This window comes from Colias eurytheme, chromosome 6 (assembly GCF_061535395.1).
Source record: "Colias eurytheme isolate Ceu_HAF_F1 chromosome 6, ilColEury1 Martin Lab GWU primary, whole genome shotgun sequence".
In the NCBI taxonomy this organism is placed as follows: domain Eukaryota; kingdom Metazoa; phylum Arthropoda; class Insecta; order Lepidoptera; family Pieridae; genus Colias; species Colias eurytheme.
The window spans coordinates 3,535,621-3,552,375 of NC_142985.1; the positions used below are offsets into that span (position 1 = coordinate 3,535,621).

The 16,755-nt window shown below is 34.3% G+C and overlaps 2 protein-coding genes across 7 annotated transcripts in view; one reads left to right on the forward strand and one right to left on the reverse strand.

Moving 5' to 3' along the window:
• Positions 1 to 483: 483 nt before the first annotated feature.
• On the reverse strand, positions 484 to 2,253 carry LOC149907541 (carboxylic ester hydrolase-like). The gene is made up of 2 exons (XM_090103343.1): positions 1,085 to 2,253; positions 484 to 999 (listed from the first exon to the last, which is right to left on the reverse strand). Exons 1-2 carry the CDS (start codon positions 2,188 to 2,190, stop codon positions 543 to 545), a joined length of 1,563 nt encoding a protein of 520 aa, XP_089959469.1. The 5' UTR covers positions 2,191 to 2,253; the 3' UTR covers positions 484 to 542.
• Positions 2,254 to 13,671: 11,418 nt separating this feature from the next.
• Mef2 (myocyte enhancer factor 2) overlaps positions 13,672 to 16,755 on the forward strand; it is a 58,776-nt gene continuing 55,692 nt past the window's right edge. For all 6 annotated transcript variants that reach the window (XM_090102544.1, XM_090102547.1, XM_090102548.1 and 3 more), the window contains exon 1: positions 13,672 to 13,888. The gene's annotated coding sequence lies outside the window, so the exon portion shown is untranslated. The remainder of the gene's footprint in view (positions 13,889 to 16,755) is intronic.

The window sequence follows — 16,755 nt, forward strand, 5'->3', positions numbered from 1 at the left end:
AAAGTACTTTTAAAAATTTTATTTGATACAACGAAGTTTTCTTGGAGACCGTAAGTTCTAAGCTTTCGGAATCCGTTCATGCATCGTGTTACACGCAACTTTACACATTAAATGTTAATTAATTTTAAAATACCTTTTTAACTTTAACCTATATTCCTTTGTTCTATTTATATAAATCTTGCGTTGTTGACGTGAATTATAGTATAATTGTTTGTAGTTTTTATGAATACAACGCGTTATTAATATCATGCGATAAAAAATATGCTTTAGAAAACTTAAAATTACAATGTATTTTAACTATTTTTTTAAATCACAAAGAAAGGTTTAGAAATAAGACAATAACAAAGTACTTACATTGAATTTATTTACATTTATTGTCAATACTACTAGGCCATATTTTAAATCGACATCAAGCTATTTAAAAATATTATTTAAATACACATGCCGATAAAAGATATTATGTTAATAGATTATGTACCTAATGGGTGCTTTGTAAGAATTTCTTACAAAATTCATCAAAGCCATATCTTAAATTTATGAAACTATGATAGTATAAGGGAAGTGTGCATCATGTTTAATATGGCAAATAGTATAACTATACCAAAAGTATAGCCAATCAATGCGCAAGCGGAGTCGCTAGCATTTTCATCACCACCTTCCGTGATACCCCCGTCACCACTACCACTACCATCACTATCCACCACATCAATTCCTTCGCCATCATCAGCATCACCACTTCCTTCACCATTATCACCACTACCATCATCAATTTCTTCACCATCATCTTGAATGCTCCATCTCGCTTTGGCGTCTTCAAAGTAGTTATCATAAACTTCTTGCCAAAATGCCACAGTTGTTGGATGCGGATTTTCTAACACAATATCTAACGAGCCACCTTCATTTCTATTAACTTCTTCATCATCAAGGATTCTCAAGAAATATGTGTTATTAACAGTAACAGGTGTCCATTCGACAGTGGAAGTCTCACTACTCGGTAAACTGAAAATAGATGAAATAATAAAGGTTTATTTATATGAAATAAGTTAATTTGCCTCATGAAAGTATCATAATAAATAATACAAACCTAGACTTAGCAAAATTGGTCCATCTTTCTACAAGTATGTCAATGATCGTTAGATCTATAATTGTAGTTGTATCCGCAATATCCTCGTGGAAAAGATAAGATAATTCCTCATTATGAGCCGCTTCGTCAATAGGTAGGGGACCTTGAAATATTCCACCTAGAGAACCTTTATAAGAAAACTGATAAAGATATACAGACGCGTTGCTTGAAGCAACTCGCATACGTGCTTCCCTTATAGCAGATACAAGTATCAACGTATCACCGTGGTATGCCAGGTAACCATCGACCGTACTCATGTTAATAGAATTATTACCGAAATAATGTTCTCTTATTATCTCAGCAACTTCTTCCTCCTCTATCTCAGTTTCAAAACCTAAATCTGGTTGTAAGAAGTCTGTAAATGATTCTTGCATTTTGGCCAACCACTCCTCTTCTACAGCTTCGTCAGCTCTTATAGTGCCCTCCACATCAACAAATCCGGTTATAAACGGAATATCTAATTGTTCTCCAGCATTTAAAATTTCGTATGGAGATTTTGTCAAAAAGGGCTTAACATCCGCTGCAACTTCCCTTTCCAAGCATGGTGCAAATGCAAGCGAATTATCCGTTAATTCAAGATCCCCTATCACTGCCATTAGTGCAGATACACTGGTTCGTCGAAATGCGTCTGTTAAATTTTCCAAATTCGTTATTCTATGGCCTAACGCTTCAGCTACACTAATTGCATATTTTAAATTATCTCTAGAGACTGCCCAGGGAGCCATAGCAGACCCACTTTGAGATATAGCTCTGTGTATAAGACCTTTGGACATCTCAGAGAGTGTTAAAAGATCTACGAATGCAGCTCCACTGCCGTGACCAAAAACTGTGACATTGTCTGGATCCCCTCCAAATGCAGCAATATTTTGTTGTATCCATTGTAATGCGGCAATTATGTCTTTAAGACCAGCGTTTCCAGGCGCATCAGGCGTTCCCAAGCACAGGAATCCAAAAATGGACTCTCTATAATTTGGTTTCACAATAACAACATCCTTTTCTAGGAAATTGTCGTAGGAAAACATTGGATCAATAACTTTATCAAATTCTCTTCCATTAATCCAAACCATAACCGGTAAGCCTTGTGTCTGATTGAGTGTTGGCGTTAAAACGTTTAATGCCAAGCAATCTTCCGTTCCTTCGTAACCAAATCTTAACGGTCTTACGCATTTTATGTTTTTCTGGTCTGCAATAAATGGTGTCTCAAATACTGGCGGATCACTTGGAGCCTGTTGAAGAAGAAGATATTTTAATTCCGTGATAGGTACATGAACGATGGCTTAGTACTGAATTAAAATATATTTAAAAAATGACATATATTTGTTCCTGTGATTTGTTCATTAAATGAGAATATACAATAGTAAGTAAACACGCATGTCATAAAACTCAAGTCGAATCAAATCTTTATCTTTATATGAATATGCAATATGCATATTATAGATTTTATTTTGATGTGTTTGATTCAGATATTCAGTATCTCTCATTTACAAAAAAATAATATGTATTAATTCAATAACGCGGATTAAATAGCTTGATTGAGCGAAGTATTTAGTAGTTTAAGTTTTAATACTTGACTTTAAAGATTTCGCTTACCTTGTATCTATTGGTCCCTACAGGAGACCCAGCGTAAGGTATTCCATAGAACTCATAGTACGTACTAAACGTACCAACTACTGTTCCTTGTGCTATTCTGACTTGTGGATAGCTCGTTTGACCGAGAACTCCACAAGTGAGTACAAACCCTATACACACAAATGACCACATGATTATTCTTAGGATAACAAAACTGAAACTGTGGCCGTGGTGTAGAATTCTATAAGTGCCTGAAAATATCTTCATATCTTATCGAACTATTGATTGACATCTGATGCTAGATTAAGAATATTTTCATGCGTAAAACCAGAAATCTATCATCTCACTTATCTTGACGATAGTTTTAGTTTTACTTTGTTTGTTTTATTAAACTGGAAACGTCCACATTTCGTACGGTACTATAATCAGGAGAATATACCCTGGTTAAACTAGGTCATTGAACTAATAGAATTTATTGAAAAAATCCTCTTATAAGACCATTTGTGTCAATATCATAAATTCAGTTTAATTGTAGGGAATTTGAACCTTATGTGGTGTGCGTAGCGAATAATTTTTTGCTAGTGTTGTGTCGGTGTGGTGTTGGTCCCATTTTTTCAGTTGCTCCCTTACAGGGGGTGAGGTAACGTAGGTCCTGAGGGGGTACACATGTGGCACACGTGTCACAGCGACTCGTCGTCATGAGAATTTCTGATTCATTGACTTTTGCCATTACATTTTATATAATTATTATTGCGAATGAATCATTGAAGCTTTAATTGTATTTAAAATATACCAAAAACACTCTGTCGGAAAAATACATAAAGAGCATAAACACATTTTGTGTAATTTATCGTTCAAAAAAAACATCGAAATATGTAACACGATACAATCACTTTCATTATATTCAATTTTGAACAAAATTTCTTTCCTTCAAAAATGAACAACGTCGCAGTAAACAAAGTAGTATTTTATCTAACTTTATCTCCCGGATAGTCTTCCAGCGATGGTCCTTAACATGTGGTACACCACGTGGGTCTAGCACAAAAAAACATCCTGTCGTATTATCATGTGAACAGCTATGAATAATTGAACCTTATGCTATTTGTTTTAAGATACAAATTGCATTAAAATTCTGGGATGATAAGTCTAATGAGATCTTCATATCACCTTGTGGGAGACTCCAATGCAAAGGCAAAGGTTTAAGAGTGCGCAACACATTGCACTAATCTTTACGGAGACTGTATTTTTTGTTATTACTTCGGATCCGATGCATATTAAATGTGCTTACCTATCTTTTTTAAAAACTTTTTCTGTGCATTTTTATTAAGCTATTCTGAATTAAATATCTTGGGAATGTATTTACGCACGGCAAATAAAAATGAATGCACATATTTCTATAAAATACCTTTAATACAAATCATCTGCCGGTGAACTAAACCATAGTTAGTAGTGCCTTCCAAGCCAGAGGTCGTATGTTCGATTCCCACCCAGGGCAAATATTTGTGTGATGAACATAGATGTTTGCTCTGTGTCTGGGTGTTTATTATTTGTATACTTAAGTATTGATTTAAAATTATGAAGGTTTGTATATTTATTAGCCATTTGGTTTCCATGACATAAGCGAAAGCTTAGTATTGGATCAGATTGTGCCGTGTGTGAAAATTATCCTGATATATTTATTTATTATTATCTGAATGATCCACGAAACGATTTTACGATACATAGTATCATAGGTATCTACTTAGAACAGTCTAAGATGATATTGAAAATAGCGCGCTTACTCTTTCGATAACATATTATATTATTCGACTTAGGAAGTACTTGGTATTTTGTTGTATTTACTGCGTATTTCCTTTACAGAGGGCAACTGCAACATTATAATTAGTTCTAGGCTTTTATTACGACTTAACCCGCAGTCACGTTCTGCCTGTATTTTGTTTTCAGCTGCTTGTTTGCAAAATAACGACGTGAATGAAACTTGATACGAATCGTTTCAACGTCTCAGTTAGGTTATTATTACAATTAAATCTCAGGGGTATTTTGTGTAATAATATTCTAATTTTGTTGGAATATTTGCGTTGAATGTAGAGTTCAATTCTTGCGTCGAAGTGGGTAAAGTCAATATTTAAATTAACGTTTATTTCTTTCTTACGTCAAGTAACTTGAGAGTGAAAGAGACAGAAAATTTATTTATGTAATAATCCATACTAATATTATAAATGCGAAAGTAACTCTGTCTGTCTGTCTGTTACTCAATCACGCATTAACTACTGAACCAATTTGCATGAAATTTGGTATAGAGATATTATGATACCCGAGAAAGGACATTTTACTACTTTTTATCCCGGGAAATAGGATAGGTTTTATCCCGGAAATCCCACGGGAACTGGAACTATATCTCCGGGTTTTTCTTTGACTGCGCGGGCGAAGCTGCGGGTGGAAAGCTAGTAGCTAATCTTCTTATATATAAAAATGAATCGCAAAATGTGTTGGTAAGCGCATAACTCGAGAACGGCTGAACCGATTTCGATAATTATTTTTTTATTATATTCCTTGAAGTACGAGGATGGTTCTTATGTAGAGAAAACGTAAACATGTACCACGGGCGAAGCCGGGGCGGACCGCTAGTAATTAATAAATTTTAGTTATAGGTGGTCAAGATAAAAAGGTTTTAAGTCAGGTAGCATCAGTGTATAATTCCAAAGTGTGCGTACCTTCACCAATATATAAATAATGGAACCTTCGCGAAAAGCGCCTTAATTAAAAGGACGTCAACACATTCTCGAGGTATCTGGTATTGATGTGACATTGATTGCGGTGATCGGTTACCATCAGGTGACCGCTAATTTCCCTTTCAATATACTTTTCTATAAATAAATATATGTATAACAGCTGTATTGAGAGTTGATAATAGTGCCTACATATATGTATCAAGAAATTGAAAATTTTCCATTTATATATTTAATTTTAAATGGAAAATTAATACGTTAAAGTCCTTTATATTATACTAGCGGTCCGCCCCGGCTTCGCCCGTGGTACATATTTCGCAATAAAAGTTAGCCTATGTTCTTTCTCAGGGTCTAAAGATTATCTGTGCCAAATTTCATCAAAATCGGTCCAGTAGTTTATGCGTGAAAACCATACATACATACAAACCTTTCCTCTTTATAATATTAGTATAGATACATGATCGGTGTATGGCTATTAAACAAGATCACAGTATATAGACAGTTTTACACATCGGTTTAGTTCATAGGTACCTATTTTATAATAATGTACCTACCGTCATTATCCTGAAAAAAAAATAACAATTATCTGCTACTCTATGCTTGATGAAAAGTAATATAACTTACTCATATATTCAACACAATACTCGCAGCTCGCTACTTGTGAATTATATTGGAGCTTATTGTATTTTCAGTAACGATCATAATAATAGTTGGAAATTAGATTACTATGCTGTTTCAGTTTAAATAGCAATATCCCTTTCTATTATCTACAAATCCAATATAAATCTTACATTATTATATTAAACATTAATCCTTTTAAATACAAAAAAACAACTGTAATTCATGAAAATCTAACTAATGTTCTACACGTACCCACTTTATATGACGCGCGTGGTTGATTAACTATAGATACTTAGGTAGAATGCATATAGCATAACATAATGTAGACATAACGTTGTCTGAAAGTGCATAAACTAAATCTAGAGATTTCGATTTCACTTTATCGAAAGTACTTTCAGTACAAAACGATTTAAGTGCATTAAACTCCTGGGCGAATACTGCCGTGCGCACGCGCCGCCGTCAAGGGGAAGCGGACGAAAATAGACCAGCCTCATACCAAACTACTCGGATTCTGGCGTCTTACAGGCTTGGTAATAATCACTGAAAACGTGACATTTCGTTCACATATCGTTAAGGGAATCCTAAGAGATTGCTTAATTGTACAAAGGATTAAGATCCTCTATAGATAGATTTAATTTTGTTTTCGCGTATCGAATTACATTTATACATAGATTTGACAGTAAAATACATTTTATTATTAAGTATTACAATTGTTGAAGAGAGCTTACAATTTATTTCCATTAAGCTTTTAAGAAGAACAATTATGGTGAAAATTTGTATGGGGAGTGAACGAAAGAATCCATAGGAGGAAAGCTAGTTGGTACCTACGCGCTACGTAATACGTATACCTATCCAAAATAGGAAACTCAATATGCTGTAAACTCTATGTAGAGATATAATTTACAGTTCCATGTAATTTATGTACGTTTGTATTTTGATTTTTAACATTATTCATCTCTTTTTAGTTAATTTTTAAATTTTGATGAAATACCTAGTGAGAATGTAGATTTAAATCTTTGAGCATCGGATCGGAATAAAAATATTAATTGTGCTTATCTTTAATTTTTTGATTCAGTACATTTGGTATATAAAGTATATCTTACACATGAGATAATTAAAAAAAGTTGCTCTATTTAATGCAATTTGACCTCAGAGCCAAAAACAGCAATTTAAAAAGTCAGTTGCTTTCATTGTAATTTTTAATCACATTTTATCTCATTGTGTTTAATTGTTTCTGACTTTGATTTCCAAAATATTTTTGAAAGTATTACAATAATTATGCAATAATATAACCAACAAGCAAAACTAGGTACTTATGTTAAGATAATATTATAAATTATAATTTAGTTTATATTCTTCTCTAAAGAAGACAATATTATAAGAGAAATATAATATATATTTGTATGTCTGTAAGTTTAATATTCCTAAAACAGGTGGACGAATTAAAATGTGATAATAATAATTATTCTCGTCACAGGCTTATGTAAAAGTTACCTATTGAAACAATTTGGTTATAGTTTTCTTTATTTAATTATTTGCGTGTCATTTTAGCGAATGAAATCAAACCATCATAATATATATTATGTGTAGTTTGTTGTTAATATCTTATACAGGGTGTACCAAAAAGTAGTGATGAACGGAAGCTGAGAGGTAGAGGACCTAGAGGGCTATCCGAATAACCCCCATGTATGTTATGCGATTTTTCGTATTTTCGGAGTTATGACGTTTTTTTTCAATTTTTCACCTATCGCCGAGTACGATGATATTATCACTCATGCTGACGTCAATGATTGCGGAAGATGCTTGATTTTTTTTTGTGTGCTAAGCTGAAAGATAGGCCAATTCAGTATGGTAACATTTATTATCGTTAGATCTTTGAATGGAATAAAAAAAGAATTAAATGGCAAGAAAGATAAAATTACCCAGTATGTTCACCACTTCAAGGGCTCGTTAAAAAATAAAATCACATAAAAAAAGTTTTCCGTTTGACTTTTAAAAACTTGCTCTATCTATCAGATAGCTACCCTGAAAATTTCATTTTATTATTCAGAAGGCTTCAATCGAAAAATTTAAATCTAAATGTGGTAAGTGCATAAATTGAATTAACATGATGATCATTAAAACCAATAAATAGGTGTTTAATTACCAGAAATTTTTAAAATAACCCCGCCGTTGCTCAATGCAAGTGCGACATCACCGTAAAAAGTTGTCTTTTAAATGTCTGAATGCTCTTTTATCATTTTTAATGGTTTCGTCTGCTACTATGAATTTCCGGGTTATTTCGTCCAAATTGTGGCAGTCTCTCGTCTTTGTAGTATCCCCACGAAAAAAAATCAATAGGGTTTATGTCCGGGGACCGTGCAGGCCAGGCTAAAGGGCAAAGATACCCTGAAAGATGGATTGGTCGTTGCAGCCTGCGCATGCGCCGGTGACGCCTGCCTTAAAGCCTGGCCTCTACGGTCCCTCGACCTAAACCCCATTGATTTGTTTCAATGGGAATACTAAAAAGACCTCGGCTACTTGAGAGAATGCCACAATTTGGAGAAATAACCCGGAAATTCATAGTAGCAGAAGAAACCATTAAAAATGATAAAAGGGCATTCAGACATTTAAAAGACAACTTTTTACAGTGATGTCGCACTTGCATTGAGCAACAGCGGGGTTATTTTAAGAATTTCTGGTAATTAAACACCTATTTATTGGTTTTAATGATCATCATGTTAATTCAATTTTTGCACTTACCACATTTAGATTTAAATTTTTCGATTGAAGCCTTCTGAATAATAAAATGAAATTTTCAGGGTAGCTATCTGATAGATAGAGCAAGTTTTTAAAAGTCAAACGGAAAACTTTTTTTATGTGATTTTATTTTTTTACGGGCCCTTGAAGTGGTGAACATACTGGGTAATTTTATCTTTCTTGCCATTTAATTCTTTTTTTTATTCCATTCAAAGATCTAACGATAGTAAATGTTACCATACTGAATTGACCTATCTTTCAGCTTAGCACACAAAAAAAATCAAGCATTTTCCGCAATCATTGACGTCAGCATGAGTGAAAATATCATCGTACTCGGCGATAGGTGAAAAATTGAAAAAAACGTCATAACTCCGAAAATACGAAAAATCGCATAACATACATGGGGGTTATTCGGATAGCCCTCTAGGTCCTCTACCTCCCAGCTTCCGTTCATCACTACTTTTTGGTACACCCTGTATATAACATTCTCGTGTCACAATGTTAGTCTGCATACTCCTCCGAAACGGGTGGACCGATTCTCATGAAATTTTCTGTGCATATCGGGTAAGTCTGAGAATCGGCCAACATCTATTTTTCATATGTACCACGGGCGAAGCCGGGGCGGACCGCTAGTATAGTATACATTTATTATGTACTTAAATAAAACGAGTTGTAAACACTTGTATATAACTCGTTTTCTTTTGTGTGCTTTTTTATATATGCAACGTGAAAGGTGTCTTGTAACTGTAATTCTTTGTTTTAAGTATTATGTACTTACCGATATTTTCTTATTAAAAACTAGCGGTCCGCCCCGGCTTCGCCCGTGGTACATATTTACGTTTTCTCTACATAAGAACCATCCTCGTACTTCAAGGAATATAATAGAAAAGTATTATCGAAATCGGTTCAGCCGTTCACACGTGATGCCGTGACAACGCGAAACGGGTACAGACCCGCCGCCTTTTTATAGCTCCCGCCGCGAAGCGCGTCGAACGCGGCAACTGATACACAAAAATAATCCTTATGGCATGATTCTGTATTCACGCGCGATGACTTATAGCGTATATTTTCATGTATAACTTTGGTGTTTCTACATCGATTTACATGATTCTTTTATTATAACCTGCCCAGGAGTATGAAGAATAATTGTGCCAAATTTGGTTAAAATCCGTCGTGTAGTTTTTGTTTCTATAACGAATATACAGACAGACAGACAGACAGACAGACAGACAGACAGACAGACAGACAAAAATTTTACTTATTGCATTTTTGGCATCAGTAGCGATCCCTTATCACCCCTTCATAGTTTTTTTTTAAATATATTTCATGTACAGAATTGGCCTCTCTACAGATTTATTATAAGTATAGATGAAGTACTAATATACAAAACATACTATATACAAAGTATGCTTGTTTTTAAACAAGCATTGGCAAATTCTAGAAAAAAACTAGATAATTACTTAATTCGTCTGCCTTATCTGCATATAGAGTAAACATTTGGGAAAAAATGCGGAAATTTTCAATATTACACAGTAGTTATATTATAAACATAAAATTTAATATTCTACTTTATGTAACCAGTCATGATTGTAATTGTAATGTACAATATTACAACACGGCCTTCGCTCTACAATATTTATTATCATAATTAAATGTAAGATCAACTTAATTATTGAGAATTGTCCTTAAATGTGACCGCTTTTATTGGTCGTTAAAAATACTTTTTCATCAATTAGGACAAATGATTATTGATGTATGAATTTATATGTGCATTATGTATTTCAATTATTTTGTGAGGTAATTAATGATCACATTGGCATTTTATGACTTCTTCTCTGCAATACCGTTTTCCGAGCATTTATTTATTTATTTATTCATACTTTATTGCTCTGAAATAACTTAAATAGGAACTTAATCTAATTATAATTTAAAACAAATGGCGGTCTCAAATAGCGATTTCTTTCAGACAACCGGAAAGAAGTTAGAAAAGAGGAATAGGGCAGAGCATTTAATATATATAATAAGTAAGAATATATAGCATTGATAGAAACTAAACGATAATTAATATCGGACAATATTAAAGTAGAGTTTTTCCTTTAATAATTCATTTTATATTGAATCTTTTACTTAAATATTCCTTATTTTAATCAAAACCAATCAATGTAAATTAATTCTCCGTTTCTAAATTCAATGTAGCTGCCTTATATTCCTTATATCCTTATGAATTCTTCTTATTGTCATAAATCATTATACTATTAAGTTGGATTAATCTAAGACATTCATGGAATATATAAAATAGTGATAATATTAGTAAAAAATTGCAATATTGCAAGCATTCCAAGATGATAATACGATCTTGGTTTCCGTTTACAAAAAATACTTATATCTACGCATACAATTTATATAATTATCATTGAGATAATATTACTATACGTATGGAGGAGACACCACGAACAAAATCTGTGCGCCATTGTTTTGCTCTAACTAAGTTTTAAAAATTATAATCTAGTTAGGTTCTTACCGATGAAATTCATTCCTTTGCACATTTCCGTATTATTTGTATTATTTGTGCAATATCGTAAAACACACGAAGGCATATTTGATGCGTTTCACTTTATAACCATTAAAAAAAACCGCTCAACATACGCCACATGTCGTATGTTGAGCGGTTTTTTGGCGGAACATCAGTGATGTAGGCGGTGTCGTCTCCATATATGTATATCTCAATGATAATTATAATATTAACTTCAAATCAAATTAATCTAATGATATTAAATCAGGAAATACCTTTGTATTCTTGCATGTTTACATGCTAAATAAATCGTAAAGTACTTCAAAAAAACAAAAAGTTAGTAGTTAGGTAGGTATAAGAAAATAATAGTTATCTACTAAATCATTTTTTTTCTATCTTGTTTTTAAACTTTTATGATTTCATTTATTTAATACTTGAGACTTTAATTGGTGCTCTAATACCTAAATGAATTTATTTTATAAAATACTAGCGGTCCACCCCGGCTTCGCCCGTGGTACATATTTCGCAATAAAAAGTAGCTTATGTTCTTTCTCAGGGTCTTAAAGATTATCAAATTTCATCAAAATTAGTCCAGTAGTTTATGCATGAAAACCATACATACATACATACATACATAAAAACCTTTCCTCTTTATAATAGGTATTAGTATAGATAATAATTATGTCTTAATTAATTGTTATAAATGTGACTTATTATAGGCGTTTATTATTTATTTAGGATGTGATTAAGCTAACAAGGGTCTTTATCAGACGACAGATTTATTTCAAGGGCTGTTACTGTAAAAACATAAGTTTCTATAACTTAATTAAACAGTTATAACAAATAGTATTATTTATTAATACATAATAATTATGGAGTGTTTAACGGTTGTAAAATTTCTAAATGAAAATATAGATTTTCGAATTGTTTGACTAATGTGTACCTATTGGTGTAGAATCTTATACAAATATTTTTTCTTTGTTTTTATTACATTGAATATTTTAAATTGAACAAATGGCAATTGCTGATAAGTATTTTTGGAACAAGAAAAAATAGTTTTCCAAGATTCGTTCTACGTTTAGGTACCTACTTAATTTCTCGTTGGTTTAATGAAGAATAGTTGTGTTTGTACATCGCAATAAAACTTTAGGTTTCATTCATTAAATTTGATGAGGTTTCTCCCAAGAAACTTTCTCCTTTAGCCTAATAAATCCATCACTATGGATAATAATAAAATAAGTTATCTACGAGATTGGATGTAAAAATAAACATATTGAAAAAATCCGTTTCAATATTGTGCAAATAAATCATCTCTTTAAAAATAAAACAATAGAGAATTAATTATTAAAGCAAAAAAAAATCCAAAGCCGACTTTTTATGAGGTACGCTTATGCAATGCAAATATGCAATCAATTATAATTAAAATACCTACATATTATATGTATTAATATCTTCGTTTTATATACTGTAGATTGTAGACCTAAATTAATTCATAAAATACTCCTTTTTCAATATATACGCACGTTTATACATATATATTATGAAGGTACCTAAACTAGACAAATATAATAGCACAATTATTCGTAATTTAATAAAAGTTCCTCTTTCAAATTCAAACTTCCACACAGTCTAGAATAATTCAAGCAATTGCAAATTGTGCTCTCAAATAAAGTAATAGAGTTCAATTTATGTGAATCGGCGTGATTGTTATGAAATCCGACGTGGGTGTTCAATGGTCGAGCGGTGAGGCCTGGAGACAGCTGTCGCCCCCTCGGGCGCACTAAGGGGTTTGTTTACAGCACTCTCTAATGACAGAAACTATTACCACGTCTATTGACTTACTTCCTTTCAGACATTCCTGAGGTCATTTCATTGAAAGCATACCTGAATAGAAACTTATTAAACTTTAATAAAAAAATCGTTCCAAAGTCCCATAACGACAAAACAATAATGTGTTTAATTAATCCCCGCTGACACCATTCAATTCTCGTTCAACAGTGATTTATTGTGTTGTTTATGTACGCCATAGGTATAATAACCTCATCTGGCAGTCACCCAATATGTTGAATACTGCCATAAAACATCTTATTGTTCATCAATAAATAAAACGAAGTAATAATAATTGCTTAATTGTGTATTCGTTATTCCTAAGGAAACTTATTATGCATATTTAATGGACGAAAATTTGTCGTCATTTTCCGCCCGCAAGCACACGCCCAAGCTGAAGAAAGCTCTGTAGGGCGGGCGACTTCCTCACCGGCAGCGCCTCCAGCGGCCGTCTCGCGAACCTCCGTTCTCATGGCCATTGGCCGGGCGCCGTGACGTCACCTGGCCGCCGACCAATGGAGGCGAACGCGCTCGCGCTCGGCCGCAGTTGTCGCCATCGCGCCTTCGTATGAGTTGTGTCGCTCCCGACCCCTGCCCCCGCGTCCCGCGCTCGTCTCGCCCGCATTCTAGTCGTGGGTGTCGCGCTGTGCAGTCTTCGCGTGTGTCGCTCAACTTAGTGCGCCGTTTGTGAGTGCTTTAGTTTTCGCTCGAGTGACAGTGTGACGAAGGAAACCAGTAGCCCATCGCGGAGGATGTTAACAGCTCACGGTGAGTGATACTGCCGAGTCGTCGGACGCTTATCTCTAAAGCGGCGCCACGTGAACGCGCTCTATTTATAAAATGTAAACACTCCGCTAATTTGATTTGAGACGATATTGCAGTATTGGTCTGAGCGCGGACATACGTCGGAGCGACAATCGGTCATAATAGTCTGCGTCGGCCAAGATTGCTGAGTTCCTGTAAGATGATCGTAATAGTGTCGCGCTATTGTACGGGATATCTCATATAAAAAGTATAGATATAATTTGTTTTAATGTCACCAGTATAATGAGTATAATTTGCTTGGTAAAATTGCCCGGCTCGGCTGGTTGTCGCCAGAACGATAACGTGACCTTGGGATGCAGTGCCGCGAACGCCGGCCGGCTATGGCAGCGCACATAAAGAAAATGTTAGTCAACAAAAATAGTTTAAAATATTTTTATTTGGAAATCTCTACTTTATTGTAGAGATAATCTAGTGCTCATTATTTGAATAAAAAATATTTTGTTTTCATTCTGATGACGACAAATTAATTTTACGACGAGAGCGGTTTTTGGACGCGCTTCAATTAAAGACAAACGACTGTATTTAAATGACTAATAACTTTCAATGAGTAATTGTAATGAACATAAACGCCATTGTTCCAGAATCCAGACATTATTGTGTTTAATTTCTGCGTAATTACATAGAAGTAATTACATACAATGTTTTTCTTAGAACGTCAATAGCAGCGACGAATGAGGACTACTTAATATTTCCTATTAGAGTTTACAGCAGAGTAGATCTGCTATTTTACCATATTTTACTTATTATTTTTATTGCAAAAAGTCCTAAGTGTGTAGGCTGTGGATTTATTATATGTCAGTCATGTTTGTCCGGTTGGGTTACCTCGATACAGTCAGGTTCGAGCAGTCGGCCCTCCCTGTTCCACATACTTGCGCCTTCACGACCATTCCGATGGCCACTAGGTCCCTTGGAAACAAGATGTTTCCAGAACCTAATCGCACACCTTCGCGCTCGGTGATGTTATCACTTTAATGGGCAATTTAATTTCAATACTAAGCAAATGTTTTCGATTAAAAATGACCTCGAAGACTCGTTTTGAAATCCTCAAAAAACGCGCGGCAAAAACAAAACTTTGTAAAATTATGAAGATTTGGGATTCTCATTCGCACTTACTCACACTCGTTTATTTGAAACAGCGCTTGGCACATTAGCTGCGATCGCTATCTCTATTTGTAATGAGATGATAGTGTGCGTGCGAGCGGGACGGCCGTAATTCGCATCGAGCAAGCGAACCGGCCATGCGAGATGCTCAGTCGTATCATAAATATTAATCAGGCGCTGGTGTCAACAGCCACCGCGTAACGTGATATCGCCTCGATCCACTGCTCGCCTAGTACTCGGTAGGAGCCAGACAAGTCTATACTATCGAAGGACACGACAATTGACAAACAACCATACTCAAATAGTTATAACAACAGCTAGTAGCTAACTGGTTGCGAATAGGGCATGCACCCGGGTTTACCCGGTTCCGAAAAACCCGGGTAAACCCGGGTTTTTTGATGATCTTGAGAACCGGGTCTGAATAGTATGAAACCCGGTTCTCCCGGTTCCGACCAAAATATTAAAATATAAAGTATTATTTATATTTTGCTGCATTATTTTAACAAATTTATTGTATCTGGCAACGTCAGACTCACGTGCATCGCGAATTTTCGTGCCACGCCTCAAACGTGGCTCCGATTGGTTGTCTAACCTTAGATGCCATAAGTTTCCTACGGTTTTATTACCAAAAAAAATTAGGCTTCGAAAATGACAAAAATTAGGCTACAGAAATATTTTTATTAGATTTCTCGTGAATTTGAAAAGCTGTTAATTTTACTGATTCATATTTAATGATCCAGTCATGTTTTTGTTTTTGGTATCAAGCTGAAATTTATATCGAATACTCAAGTCTTCGGTCCCTTTTATGTGAAAAAGTCGAACTCACAAGCCAACGCATCAAAAGATACAGCCGTAAATGCTGAAAATTTTCGAAAATTTCGACATTCGCATGGGACTCAAAACCTACAGCTGGGTACTTTTCATGTTTTTATGTGATATTAAGATAACAAGAGCGCCGAGACAACCGTCAAAACGCTAAGGAATAGAATACGCTATCGATACAAATTGACATAAGCGTATGATGTTTTGCCTAAGGATTCGGTCACACTACCAACGACGACGACGACCACAAACAAAATTTTCATCCAGTCGAAATTAAATATATTGTGCAAAACACAATTAAAAAAATTTTGTCGAGATCAATGGATAAAAAAATAGGCTTTTCGTAGAAACGGTAGCTCCTAGAAAAAAATGTATTTAACCTTTTTTATAGATAATTTTATGATGTACAATTTTGGTTCCAGGTGATTGTATGATAAACTTACCGTCTCGGCGAAAATCGCAAAAAAAAACTATTTTTTTATTAATTGACCTCGAATTAATTTTTTTCCGAGTACCGTAATGACGGGAGATTTAAATATTTTATTTTGAATAAATTTTAGCAAGATTTGAATTTTGGTCGTGGTCGTCATCGTCGTTTGTAGTGTGAACCATTACCAAAATATCATGAGCTTATGTCAATAATTAGCGTTAGCAATTTCTATTCCTCGGCGATACTGACGTTTGACTAAGGGCCAAGGTACTTTTATAAGACTGATAAATAAAGAGAAGTATTGAAATTTTGTTTCTTTATTAATTTAATAAAATAAGACACAAGCCGCTAAAGGCCCATCAGGTACTTTTACAGTTACTTTTGTTTAATTTCGTATTTTTTCCGAAGTATTATAAAAGAACCGGGTAACCCGGTTCTACCCGGTTCTGAGCTCGAT

Excerpts from the sequence above, each read along its gene's own strand:
- LOC149907541 (XM_090103343.1), bottom strand. The coding sequence starts at position 2,190 with ATGGTTTGGATTAATGGAAGAGAATTTGATAAAGTTATTGATCCAATG. Across the intron at positions 1,000-1,084 it reads ACCAATTTTGCTAAGTCTAG|TTTACCGAGTAGTGAGACTT; the intron begins GTTTGTATTATT and ends ATCTATTTTCAG.